The 15,005-nt window shown below is 35.7% G+C and overlaps 1 protein-coding gene across 5 annotated transcripts; it reads right to left on the bottom strand.

Annotated features, from left to right (window-relative positions):
• Positions 1-8,210: 8,210 nt before the first annotated feature.
• Positions 8,211-13,518, bottom strand: LOC127078382 (DEK domain-containing chromatin-associated protein 1). Of its 5 annotated transcripts, none has more exons than XM_051018841.1 (11): positions 12,793-13,518; positions 12,671-12,704; positions 12,074-12,153; positions 11,904-11,978; positions 11,468-11,578; positions 11,298-11,378; positions 10,872-10,955; positions 9,276-9,744; positions 8,893-8,990; positions 8,767-8,797; positions 8,211-8,685 (listed from the first exon to the last, which is right to left on the bottom strand). In XM_051018841.1, the coding sequence occupies exons 1-11, from the start codon at positions 13,186-13,188 to the stop codon at positions 8,513-8,515; spliced, it is 1,632 nt and encodes a 543-aa protein (XP_050874798.1). In that variant the 5' UTR covers positions 13,189-13,518; the 3' UTR covers positions 8,211-8,512. The 5 variants fall into 5 exon arrangements, with proteins under 5 accessions (XP_050874798.1, XP_050874800.1, XP_050874799.1 ...); XM_051018843.1 differs by having other exon boundaries at positions 9,288-9,744; XM_051018842.1 differs by having other exon boundaries at positions 9,276-9,741.
• Positions 13,519-15,005: the final 1,487 nt, after the last annotated feature.

The raw sequence follows: 15,005 nt of genomic DNA, 5'->3' as shown, positions 1-15,005 counted from the left end.
ACTTCCGGACCTCCGATTTCGATTCCGTAAAAAGCTACACGTTCAGAAAATTATGACTCATCCAATTATATATTAATTCACAGTTTTAGAATAATTTAATCATCACAATTCAAGAGTATTTATCAAGACCTAATAATTCCAAAACCATGCCAATTAAGGATTTCAACCTAAAACATGTTCCTACCCATTGACCCAATTATACTAACCCATAATAATAAGGATTCCCCCCTTACCTTATTAATTTGATGGAAACCCTGACTCCTCTTTACTTTTCCTCTCCTCTTTCTCTATTGCTTTCAGTGCTCAAGTGAATTATAATTCTCACTTCCTTCACTCTTACTATTTATAATAGTATTCTAGTTAGGCTTAAATCATCTAATTTAATCACTAGGCCCAATAATACCTAATATTTACATACCTCTATTTAAATTTAAATAGTTAACCACTCACTACGCACACCAATTTAATTAATTAATTCAATTATTTACTTATTTCTTATATCCACTAGATAATGAATTAATACACCAATTAGTTAATTAATACTCCATATAATTAAATTAAAATATCATAATAATAGTATAATAATTCAATACTAAAAAAATGGGTTGTTACAACTCTCCCCCACTTAAAAGATTTTCGTCCTCGAAAATTTACCTCAAACGAACAACTCCGGATATGATTCCCTCATCTTATCCTCGAGTTCCCACGTAATATTTCCATTGGCGACTCCGCCCCATATCACTTTTACCAAAGCAATCTCCTTACCACGAAGCTTCTTCACTTCTCGATCTTCAATCCGCACAGGTGATGTATCAACCGTCAAATTATCCCGTACTTGCGCATCATCTAATGGAACAACATGCGATGGATCCGCAATGTACTTACTCAATTGAGACACATGGAATACATCATGAAGATTAGAAAGTGATGGTGGTAATGCAATCCGATATGCCACTTCACCTATCCCCTCGGAAATCTGATAAGGACCAATGAAACGCGGCGTCAACTTATGCGACTTCAAAGCTCTACCAACACCCGTTATTGGCGTAACTCGAAGAAACACATGCTCGTCTTTCTCAAACTCAATAGCTTTCCTTCTCTTATCATGATAACTCTTTTGACGACTCTGAGAAGCCTTCATCTTCCCTTGAATCATCTTAATCTTATCTGTAGTCTCTTGAATCAACTCGGGTCCAACCACAGCACTCTCTCCCGATTCGTACCAACATAAAGGAGTTCTACACCTTCTGCCATAAAGAGCCTCAAAAGGTGCCATTCCAATACTTGAATGGAAACTGTTGTTATATGTAAAGTCGATTAAAGGCAAGAAACTATCCCAATTTCCTCCTTGTTCCAAAACACAAGACCTCAAAAGATCTTCAAGTGACTGAATAGTCCTCTCCGTTTGACCATCAGTTTGCGGATGATATGTTGAACTCAAACGCAACTTCGTCCCCGAAGCACTTTGCAAACCTTCCCAAAATCTCGAAGTGAACCTCGAATCTATAACCGAAACAATACTCGACGGTATACCATGCAAACACACAATCCTCTCGATATACAACTTAGCAAGTCTCTCCATCGAATACTCCATCCTCATCGGAATAAAATGAGCACACTTCGTCAGTCTGTCCACAACGACCCAAATCGCCTCACAATTACTCGATGTTCTTGGTAAGCCCGAAACAAAATCCATAGAGATACTATCCCACTTCCACTCGGGAATAGATAACGATTGCATCAAACCAGACGGCTTTTGATGTTCAATCTTTGACTTTTGACAAGTCAAACATGAATACACAAATTCCGCTACATCCTTCTTCATACCTTGCCACCAAAACATCTTCCTTAAGTCTTGATACATCTTAGTAGCACCAGGATGAATACTCAGGCCACTTCTATGCCCTTCCTCAAGAATCCTCTTTCTCAAATCCATAACATCCGGAACACACACTCTATCACGACACTTCAGGATACCATTCTCATCAATCCGAAAGTCACCACCCTTGCCTTGGTTAATCAATGTTATAACATCGACTAACTTCAAATCTGACTTCTGACCTTCTCTAATCTCGTCAAGAATGCCACACGTAAGCTTCAACATCCCAAGTTTAACACACGAAGACGTCGCTTCACAAACCAAACTCAAATCCCTAAATTGCTCCAACAATTCAAACTCTCGCATCATCAACATAGACATATGCAATGACTTCCTACTCAATGCATCGGCTACAACATTCGCCTTCCCAGGATGATAATTCAAACCAAAGTTATAATCCTTCAAGAATTCCAACCATCTCCTTTGCCTCATATTCAATTCTTTCTGATCGAACAAGTACTTCAAACTCTTGTGATCACTAAACACATCAAACCTCGATCCAAACAAGTAATGTCTCCAAAGCTTCAACACAAACACAACGGCGGCCAACTCTAAATCATGCGTCGGATAATTCTTCTCATGAACTTTGAGTTGCCTTGAAGCATAAGCTACCACTTGCCCTTTTTGCATCAGAACACCTCCCAAACCCAACAAAGAAGCATCACAATACACAACGAAGGTTTCTAACGGATCCGATAAAATCAAAATAGAACCTCCCACCGCTCGAAATCACATGTCCAAGAAAACTTACTTCACTCAACCAAAATTCACATTTAGAGAGTTTAGCAAACAACTTCCTCTCTTTCAACACCGATAACACAACCTTCAAATGCTCTGCATGATCCTCTTCGCCCTTGGAATAAATCAATATATCATCGATGAACACAACTACAAACTTATCCAGATAATCATGAAAGATTCTATTCATATACTCCATAAATACACCAGGTGCATTCGTCACCCCAAAAGGCATCACGGAGTACTCGTAGTGACCGTACCTTGTCCTAAAAGCAGTCTTCTGAATATCCTCAGCCTTTACACGAATCTGATGATACCCAGACCTCAAATCAATTTTGCTAAACACACAAGCTCCAACCAGCTGATCCATCAGATCGTCAATCCTCGGAAGTGGATACTTGTTCTTAATCGTCACTTTATTCAGTTGTCTATAATCAACACATAATCTCATAGAACCTTCTTTCTTCTTGACCAATAGCACAGGTGCACCCCACGGCGACACACTAGGACGAATAAACTTCTTCTCGAGTAAGTCTTCAAGTTGACTCTTCAACTCTTTCAACTCAGAAGCGGACATTCGATAGGGAGCCATCGATACAGGACTAGTTCCAGGAACTAAATCAATCGAAAACTCGACCTCTCGTTTCGGCGGTAAATCACTTATATCTTCCGGAAATACCTCCGCAAATTCACAAACTATTGGCAGTTCTTCGATCGTCCTCTTCTCCCGAATATCCAAAGTTGCCAACAACATAAACAACTCGGCACCATCTTGCACCGATTCATCAACTTGCTTAGCAGACACACACCAATCTTCCTTAGCATCAACCTCAGGAAAAATAACCGTTTTCTCAAAACAGTTGATATACACCTGGTTAACTTTTAACCAATTCATACCCAAAATCACGTCGAGTTGCTCTAGCGGAAGACAAACTAAATCAATTCCAAAATCCCTACCAAATATACTCAACGGACAATTCAAACACACATAGGAAGTAGAAACAGAACCCATAGAAGGTGTATCAATAATCATACTTCTACGCATATCAGATAATATGAGATTCAGCCTCTTAGCACAATCCAAAGAAATGAAAGAATGTGTTGCACCGGTATCAATAATGACAATCAAAGGTGTACCATTAATAAAGCACGTACCTTGGATTAGTCTATCATCGGTAGTGGCCTCCGCACCAGACAATGCAAACACCTTTCCCTTCACTTGCTCCTTCTTCGGCTTATCACATTGCGAACTAATGTGACCTTTCTCACCACAGTTGAAACAAGTTACGTTCGAACCAACTCTACACTGGTTTGCTCTGTGACCAATCCTGCCACAATTGAAACACTTCCCAGAATCTGTACTACACTCCGTAGCACGATGGCCTTCCACGCCACATTTGAAGCACTTAAGTGGAATAGAAGATACTCCCCCACTTGGCTTCTAGCCAACACTAGATTGTCTCCTCTTGTCATCATATGTTTTCCCCCGATCTTGGTTTTTCCCCTTCAGACTCTTGTAGACAGAAGCACTCTCCCTACTATCCTCGTCATAGATCCGGCTCTTGTTAACCAATTCTGTAAAACGAGTAATCTGTTGGTAACGCATGGCCTTCTTGATATCATGTCTCAAGCCATTCACAAACTTCAAACATTTAGATCTCTTAGCATTAGCAGTATTGTAATGAGGACAATACTTGATAAGCTCCTGAAATCTAGCAGCATAATCAGCAACGGTACCATTTCCTTGCTTCAATTCAAGGAACTCCACCTCTTTCTTCCCACGACAATCTTCTGGGAAATAGTTCTCCAAGAAAGTATCACGGAAAAGAGTCCAAGTAACTTCAATGTTGTCTTCTTCGAACCTCTGAAGAGTGTTATTCCACCAATCTTCAACTTCCCTCTCAAGCATATGGATACCAAACTGCACTTTCTGAGCATCAGTACAGTTCATGACTCTGAAGATCTTCTCAATTGCTTTCAGCCAAGCTTGAGCTTTCTCAGGTGCATGCTCACCCTCAAAGATAGGAGGATTGTTCCGCTGGAATCTCCCCAAAGCACGGAACTCATCATCATCTCCCTTTTGGTTACCGCCATTTGCATTCGCTTGATGGATCTGACCCATGGATTCCGCCATCATCCTCAGCGCCTCAGCAATGGCATCGTCATTCCTGCCTGCAACCATTGTCCTGAACAACCCGAAACATCAAACAAACAGTATCGATCGTGTCAGATACACAAATCAAATACCACGGAAACCTGCTACTATTGACCAACTGGTCGACCAGGCTCTGATACCACTAATGTAACACCTCTTTTTCTATCCCAAATTATTTATCATATAATCAGAGTAAATAAGCACGCATATAACTAAAAGGGCGTCACATCGACGTTTTCGAAATATAAAACTTTCAAAAACCAACAATACACCTGGTCATTCAAAATAACACATTTCACTCATCATGAATATTCCAGCAATATGCGTTCGCAGCGGAAAATAAAGAATACTCATGTATTTCATAAAATGATCCATGTCCCATACCATGCTCATCTCTCAATAATCAATTCAAATTCAGATAAACAATTAATAATATAAAACATATCAAAATAAAATATGAGTTCAATACCACTAAACTACCCAGTGTTACATGACCAGAGCATTAACTCAATACCTAATTTTAAACTAAATACGGAGACTCTCCCGCTAATCTTGAGCGAGCTACCGTCCACCTACTCCAGCAATACTACTATGTAGTATCTGCACGATACCCATGTAAAGGTATCATTCAAACAGAAAGGGTGAGAATTCAAATCATTATGAAATAGCATAATAAGGCACAATGAATTAAAACACAATTTAAGAATTCATCACACTTGGTATAATTACGTCAATAATATTAACCAACAATCATCTCACATATTTCAAACGTACATCGCATTCACATCAATACATGCATTCAATGATCACATAACTATAGACGACTCAATGCAAGACAATGTGACTCCATGCATGTGGTACCTCAATGTGAACTCAAAGTTTCACCGCTTTCCGATTCAATATCTAGAATCCAAGCCACGCTTCCGATCCGGACAAGACCAAAGCCCTACGTCTGTTTCCAATGAAGGATCACCGCTTAATACTACGCCTAATCCCAATTAAGGATTAACGTCTGCTACGTCTGTTTCCAATGAAGGATCACCGCTTAAATACTACGCCTAATCTCACTCAAGGATTAACGTCTGCTACGTCTGTTTCCAATGAAGGATCACCGCTTAACCACTTCCACAATGAAGCCAACCATGCTATGAATGAATGCACACATACCAACACATATGCAATTAAGACCATCTATATCCCGTCTTAACATCCCACATATCACCATGACTCACAATTGGTACATATACACATCCATCACAACACATCAATTACGATTACATATATACATCCATGGCCATAAATCAATCACAATTCAATAATGGTATACATACACATCCATACAATATATTATTCACCAATATAGGCCAATCATCAAATATGTACACATAGATTTCATTCCAAAACGCACACAACATTTAAATATCAATTTTTCACTTTTCAAACAGTGTTAACCGGTTAACGCCTGGGGTTAACCGGTTAACGCAAGACAGAATGCAATTTTTTCAATATTATAACAGTGTTAACCGGTTAACACCCTGGGTTAACCGGTTAACGAAAAACAGAATGTTGTTCCTGCGCTAACACGAAACAGAATGCAGATTTCCCCGCATTTTTCATCGTTGGAGGACTTCCGGACCTTCAATTTCGATTCCGTAAAAAGTTAAACGTTCAGAAAATTATGACTCATCCAATTATATATCAATTCACAGTTTTAGAATAATTTAATCATCACAATTCAAGAGTATTTATCAAGACCTAATAATTCCAAAACCATGTCAATTAAGGATTTCAACCTAAAACATGTTCCTACCCATTGACTCAATTATATTAACCCATAATAATAAGGATTCCCCCCTTACCTTGTTAATTTGATGAAAACCCTGACTCCTCTTTACTTTTCCTCTCCTCTTTCTCTATTGCTTTCAGTGCTCAAGTGAATTATAATTCTCACTTCCTTCACTCTTACTATTTATAATAGTATTCTAGTTGGGTTTAAATCATCTAATTTAATCACTATGCCCAATAATACCTAATATTTACATACCTCTATTTAAATTTAAATAATTAATCACTCACTACGCACACCAATTTAATTAATTAATTCAATTATTTACTTATTTCTTATATCAACTAGATAATGAATTAATACACCAATTAATTAATTAATACTCCACATAATTAAATTAAAATATCATAATAATAGTATAATAATTCAATACTAAAAATGGGTTGTTGTAGGTTAGGGCCAAGGGTAACTAGAGGATGTGGGACCGGAGGTCGGTTAGGTGATCTAGGTCATCACCATTAGGTTTCTTTGTGTAAACGCCAAACTTTATTAATATCAAGCAGTCTTATATCAAATTTATCTATCATTTATACCATAAAACACAAAAAAAATGCATTTTAGGAGGAGTCTCCAATTGAATTAGCGACTCCTCTTAAAACCTACACAGGGGCGTCAATTGGATTGGCTAAGGCGTCTGTCCTATCTAATCCAATTAACACCTCCATTCAAGTTTTAAAAGGAATCTCCAATTCAATCGGCGACTCCTCCTAAAAGTGGGGTACTTTGGGAATTTTTTTAAAACCGAAGGTATTTTGAGAATTTCCTTAAAAAAGTGGGTTATTTTTGTAAAAGAACTGAATAGGGGAAAGATATTTAAAATGCAATGTGTTTGATTCAATATATTATGAAGAAAGAGAGGAAAGAGGAGGGATCAAAATCCCTTCGTAAAATGATTTATTGTTCCTTAAAAATCAAAGTACTATTGAGGGGAGAGAAAGAATACTAAAATATAATTTATTATATTAACAAATTTAATCTCTATTTTAATATAAAGATTATAATTTATCCTAAAAATTTATAAAATATTTAATGATATTCTCTAATTTAATACGTATACTTCAATAATAAATTTTGATCAGATGAGCCATTAGGCCCTAACTAAAAAAACAAAAAATTGTAATTAAATAATGACGGGTAAATGTTATATGGCTTATAGTAAAATTACAAACATTAAAAAAGAAATTAACTTTAAAACATTTCCACACTATTCCAAACATATTTTTAATTAAAATTTCTTCAATCTTCTCCCCATTTAATATTTTTATCAAACATATAATTAATATCTCTTCCCCTCTCTATTCCTCCCGAACGTCCAACATATAGTTTCATTTACACTATTGCAGAACACCAAGAGTTATCAAACTAGGGACTATAGGAGTACAATATCATAATTTTTTTAACGGCAAAAATAATTGAGTGAGCAGAAGAGTAAAAGGCAAAAGCAGTGAACATCAAATACAGTCCTCATATGCGCCCAAGTTTAATGCCCTAGGCTTAATCCCCAAATTACTAACAAAAATGAGTAATAATACACTAGTTATTAGAATGCAACAAACCAATCATCTCAATTTTGAAAATCCACAATCAAAGTCTAGCAAATAAATTTAACATTGATTTAAATTAAAAGGCAATAATGCCACCGGCAGGTAAAAAAACAAACTATTCAGCATGAGAAATAAAATGACTGATCCGTAATAGAGGTGTGGGTTGAATCTAAATATGGTACAATCACAATCCTAGTTTCCAGCATTAGAAAAAGGTAACATCTCAAACCAAATATACCTAGCAAACTTAACCTGTATATAGACCACTGACAGAAGAATGAACATAAAATTTAGCTGTGGGAAGTCCCTTGTGCTTCTAATTTATGTAGTCACTATTTTTAAATCTAAGATTATTCATTGTCACCTTCATCACTGGCATCACCACCCTCTTCAACATCTCCATCTCCATCATTTTCAGCTTCCTCATCATCACCTTCCTCATCAGACATGCTATTAATTACATCTGTGATGATATTCTTCACCTCTGATTTTCTATGCATTAAATCAAGGCCAAAATGTGTACCTGTAAACATTTATTTTCAAAATACATCAGTTCAGAAGTTATTTCTCCTAAAGGAAGAAATCGTCAGGAAAAAGGCCATACCAAGTTGGCGGAGGATATCAGACAAAGTTGCCTGCAACAAGAGATATATAAAGTATAATAAATAAGTAAAACTAAGAAAACTCAACATTCAAACTGAAAATGAATTGCCACAGAAACATTGCTTACAGTGTTGAAATCTACTTCCTTCAGAATATTAGCAACAACTGAGTGCATGGCTTCCCTGCTAGGTTCTTCTACCTTCTTCTTTCTACTTTTACCTTTTACTACAATTGGCATCATGAAGAAATATGTAAGCAGGGTAATATCTAAAAACAACTAAAGCATATTTAAACAAAAAAAGGAAAACCCATAGAGATGAATTTAAGACTTGTTCAAATTATTTGAACAAAGTATTAGAGGGGCTGAAGCAGGGACAGTTCAGCATGACTGTTGCCAAAAAATGACCAAAGGTTAAAAAAATTGTGGACTAGCAAGCACCAATAGATTCAGCATCAAAGTCTATATAGAACTTTCTCAAATTTAAAATAAAACAAGTGTAATCAATGCACCTTGATCTTTACCTGCCTTTGAGGTTTTGATTGCATCCTTCTTAGTGTCCTGCTTTTCCTTTCCAGTTTTCAGTTTCTTGGTGTCAGGTTGGTTTGACTTGGGAATAGAAACAGAATCATGATCAGTAATGGATTTCTTTGGTATTAATTTATCTGGAGATTCTTCACTGCTTTGGGCAGCTTTTGCAGAGGTCTTCTTAACAGATTGGTTTTTGGATTCAGCTTTAGCAACTGAAGTTTCCCTCCCAGACTGTTTGGACTTACTCTTGTGAGCCTCTGATATATCTTCCTCTTCCTCTTCTTCTGATTTACCCACCTCATCATCGGTTCCATTATTTGCCACTGCAACATCTTCATCTTCATCTTCTTGTGACTCATCTTTTGCATCTGAAATTTCAGCCGTATCATCATCTTCAGCATCAGATGACAGTTTTCGTTTTTTTCCAGATTGTGGAGTTTGCTTTTTCTTCTAGAGCAATAAAAAACATTAAAGTGATTAAAAATAAAATAAAAACAAATATACTTTAAGCAAATCACTTAACACACTCTCAGAGAACAAGCAAATTCCAAACACCAAATCCCCCAGAGGAAATAAAAACAGGATAATAGAGGTTTTTAAAAATAATTTGTAAAAAAACATGCTTGAAGCATATTACTTATCTCTCTCACAGATACAAGGAAAATAAGCAAATTCCCAATCACAAATACCCCATTATCTATGATGCATTTGAGGCTGAATGGCATTATTTGTCAATATTAAAAGTAAGAAATTATTAACACTAACTTGACACTCCAAACCAGGTATGATGTCTCCGAATAATTGCTTAGGGAAGAACTCAAGATAATATTCAAATATTGCAACATTGTAAGTTGTCCTTTTATATGGTTACCAAAGTTAAACTCCAGCATTATTGCCAAAACAATGTCAAACTCTAAAATAAATACTCATAACTGGCAATTCCAAATATATCAAACCATTATCAAAACAAGATAGCTAAATGCAAATTTTCAATCAAGTTCTGACATAAAAGTTTACAAAACACCAGAGTTCAATCACAGATAGTGGTGCATAGCAATAGTCTCAAAAATAGGATAGTGGGATAGTGTATGGCAAGATGGCCTCTATTTTATCATTTATTGGATAAATTACATGAATAATATTTATAAACATATTAAGTGCAGAGGAAGAACAAAGTGCAGAGAGATGTGAGGGAGGAACTTGTTACTTTCTTTGAAACAGATGAAATGCAGAGACATCAGTGAAAGAAGGTTAAGATCTAAACTCAAATTTGATTGAAAATCCAAAACTACCCTTAATCTATTTTAAATTCAAGGGGCAATTTAAATTTTCCATAGGGGAAAAGGATAGTGAGACATAAACCAGTCCAGGCCAGGAACCAATCAGCATGTCACCCACTGTTTACCCTATAGTGACTGCTATAGTGTCATGCATCACTATAGCTCTCCCCATAGTGGAAGGCCTCCACTGCACTCTGCTATAGCGGGATAGCACAACTATTGAGTACTCTGCATACACTAGGTCATAACAAATTTGCAACAAGCAAAAATGAAGTCCATATAAAATAAAGACAATACCTTTGCTAGTGTTTCTGTGGATGCTCCCTTGGGAGATTTGCCAGGGGTTGTTTTTCTAGTTCGCTTCTTCTTGGCTTTGGCTTTCTGTGCACATAAAAGCAAACTTCAGAAAACTAATAGCATGAAAATAAATAAAATATAACAAATAATAACAGAATTTCAAATGAACAACACATAATCAATTGTATAATTTGTTAATATTAATTTAAGAAACTTCATTGGACTGAAATCAGTTTTAGAAATCAAACAAAAATGATGATTTGTCTAGGATACATTTCATCAAATAGTTCAATCAAAGAATTGCTACACAACAATGTAAAACATTTACATTTTTTACAAATCAGAAAAGTACAATTGATCCAAGTGTAAAATAAAAATCAAAAGTACAGTTGATCCCATATAAAATAAAAATCAAAAATAACAAACCTGTTTTTTTTCAGCAAGCAGAACATCAGTAGTAGCATGTGGGGACTCCAGAAATTCCAACAGCTTTGCAGACAGGTCCTCCTAAAAGATGTTTCATTGGAAAATTTGGTTGTTATTTTTTAAAAGCACTACCAGAACTATGTTGGATTGAAAAATAATATAACAAGTACCTTCCTTGTACTGCCCTTGTTAATTGGAATATTAAGCACATCACAGAAGTCTGACAACTTTTCTCTCACAAATTTATCAATCCTTTCTTTTGCCTTTATCCTCTGCTTTTCCTGAAGAATTATGAAAGATAACTTCAACTACAGGTTTATTACAGCCATAGTGCTAACACCACAGTATATATCAAAAATATGACATGAACCCAAAACACCATTCAAGCCTCTATAGTTATGAATGAACGCTTTACATTGCAGATCTCATGAAATTGCATTTTGTTATAATTTTGCTGCATAATAGAGCTATAGAAACCATTTCACAATATTTTGTATAGAAAAGAGTATTGCAGAGCAATAACAGATCATTCAAATTCTACAATGACATGGCATTATATTGACACAAGAGACCGTGATGAAAAAGGATCAAAGAACAGTACATTACCAAAGAAATCAGTACCTCATTTTCAGCCCACACATAACCAGAAAACTGGCCTATATTCCTCTTTAGATTGTGTACCTGCCCACCATTCAGAAAGAGAAAAAAAGGTAAGTACCCACACCCCATCAACGGGAAAATGGAAGTCAGTAAAGAGAAAATGACAGGAACAAGACCTTTGTTCTTTTCCCAAACAGTAGATTGTGAAGCAGATGCAGCGTCTCATCAGGTTTTCTCTTTGACAACTTGAAAGCCACTGAAAAGTTCAAACATAAACAACTTGATTGCCAAACACTGATGTAGGATAAATAGAAAATAATAAAATTATCAATTTATATATCTGCAAACATTATATTATATATCCACCAGTGATGAATAAAAAGTATAGTGCCAAGACTCTCAAACCAAAAGGATATGACAACTAAAAAGTGAGTTTACAATAATTTTATGTTAGTCAAACTTATTGAAATCTTGGCAATGAAATAAAACAAGTAAGAAAAGCATAATGGAAAAATAAAAGACAAAAAAAAACGAAGTACTACACCACAGCACTCACTGGAAACTTGCTAAAACTCTATACAGCATATTGACATCTGATCCATAAGTTATTGAAAATTAACAATAGGCATTGCAATTAAAATCAATCATATTGACATCATAGAAAAAGAGATCTAGATCAAGTAGAACGCAATTCCAATGAACACAAACCCAAAATTCACCAGATATGCTACAACAACAAAATAATAGTAATCACATGATGCATTTAAACATACCGTTTGGAATATCCTTAAGCTGAGTACCACGTCCCTGTAAAAATAAAAACCAAAACTAATCAAAACAACAAAAACTAACTCAATACCTAGGAAACCATACCAAGACATAGAAAAAAATATACCTTTTCAATTACCAAAGTTTTACTAGATGCAGACTTTCCGACCTTGATTGATGACGGTTCAGAGTATCGCTCCACCACCTTCCGTTCTCTGGTCGGCCTGTCACTGGTCGGCGTAATTGGACTCTTTTTCTCAGATTCTGCCTCTTTCCTCAACTGACTCCCTTTAGCCTCTTCATCCTCCTCATCTTCATCTGTACCTTCATCTCCTTCGTCCTTTTCCTCATCTTTCTCCGATTCATCATCTTGGTCATCGATCTCTTTCTTCTCTTTTGATTCGTCAACTTCAGTCAAAGCATCTACCTCTTCATCAGCGGCAGCTTTGTTTTCATTGGGTGGAAGATCGTGGAGTTTGTCGTGGAGAGATGGTTGGTTATCAATTAGGGTTTCGGTAGCCATGGATATTGAAGTGGAAGTGAAACCCTAAAACTTGAAGTGGAAGTGAAACCCTAAAACTTGAAGAAAGAATTGAAGTGGAATAAAAGCGACTTGTGTTGAGATTTGGAATATAGAAAGGGAAATAAAAAGGGGGGAATCGCGAAAATGAAAGTAGAGTGGAAGAATAGAAGCGCGCTTAAGGTGAAAATGTTTCAAAATTTGATGCGAAATTATGAGCGGGTTTCTACTCTACCCTTCCCTCTTTCTTTCTCCCGGCAAAATGAAAAAAATAAAAGTAAAATGAAAAATAAATATTTATTTTGACCAAAACCCTTCAATTTCGAGAATGGAGGGAGATGTAAGTTCTCTGCTGAGATTTTGTTAGTTAATTAATGATTGGAAAGTCGGTGTGCGGTAATTGTGAACTGTAACAGTGTGATCTACCGATGGGAATCTTCCACTTTACGGGCTAATGAAATTTAAGGGCCTGCTTCTGGCTGAGAATTTCCCGCCACCCCAATTAAAATTGGCACTCCCAATATCATAGGAAAAAACTTAAAAGCATTTTTCTTGTTTGCAAAATTTCCGGGATTTAAATGGATTTTTGAAAAATTTTGAGCGATATCAATAAATTTGAAACAATAATCAAAAATTTCAAAATAATATGTGTTTTTATCGTAAAAGTCAAATTTTATGTGACTTTGTATCGGAAATTTCAAATTTTCTAGTATTAATTCTATCAATTTTATCGGAAATTTTAAAATATCTTGATAGAAAATTCCATTTGATTTTTCGAAAATTTCAGAATTTCTGTTAGTTATAAACACTTGGTTTTTTACCGATAATATTGAAATTTTCAATATAGATACAAACTTTATTTTTATACAAGAAATTCTGAAATTTCCGATAGTTGCAATTTTTTTTTAATTTCCCCTTCTTTTACATTGAAATATAGAGGCATGCAGGCAGAGTTATCGATGGAGCAGCAGACCAGGCTAGAGCTGTTGAGGTTGAGTCTTCCCGAATACGGGTTAGACGAATGATTTCAACTGATTCACATTGGAAATGATTGATTGAGCAGTGTGGGTTTCGCGCACCTCATAGCACTCGACGCCGACAGGTACGATCAATTGTGGAGCTCAAAGATGAGGTGGGGGATGAGGTGGGATATGAGGCTGTTGTTAGAGATGTTATTTTAGAGGTTGTGGAAGAGGTTGGTGGAGCTGAAGAGGTTGTTGGGGTGGTTGTTAATGAGGTGGATGTTGAGGTAGTCCAGTCAGATGTTGTTATTGTTGATCTGGTCTCATCTATTATTGTTGACATAAAGGTTACAGCTCTTTCGACTGAGTCTTATGTGCACACTTACGAAGGATTCTCTAGAGGACATGTTGATCGATCGGTGCTTACTGACAGAGTTGGCCTTGAGCAAGAACAGGACAACCCTTAGCCCAGGGCCTCATTTTGTTTAGTGTGTGTGTGTGTATATATATATATATATATATATATATATATATATATATATATATATATATATATATATATATATATATATATATATATATATATATATATATATATATATATATATATATATATATATTATAAAATGGAAAATAAGCATGAATTTGTCATTGGTCAAGTGGTAGTTGGTTGATTTTTAAACATGATGATAAAAGTTGTGGGTTCAATCCTCCTACTAATTTTATAAACATGGAAGGAAGTATTATGTGAACCGTATAGAATATTCTAGTATGCTTTTTCAAGAATCTTTAGCATAAGATCGTTCTTTTTTTTTATTTCATCATTTCATACATATTTTTTTCAATTACTTACTTTTA

The sequence above is a fragment of the Lathyrus oleraceus genome, chromosome 5 (genome assembly GCF_024323335.1).
Source record: "Lathyrus oleraceus cultivar Zhongwan6 chromosome 5, CAAS_Psat_ZW6_1.0, whole genome shotgun sequence".
NCBI lineage: Eukaryota > Viridiplantae > Streptophyta > Magnoliopsida > Fabales > Fabaceae > Lathyrus > Lathyrus oleraceus.
This window is presented reverse-complemented; position numbering and strand designations above follow the sequence as displayed.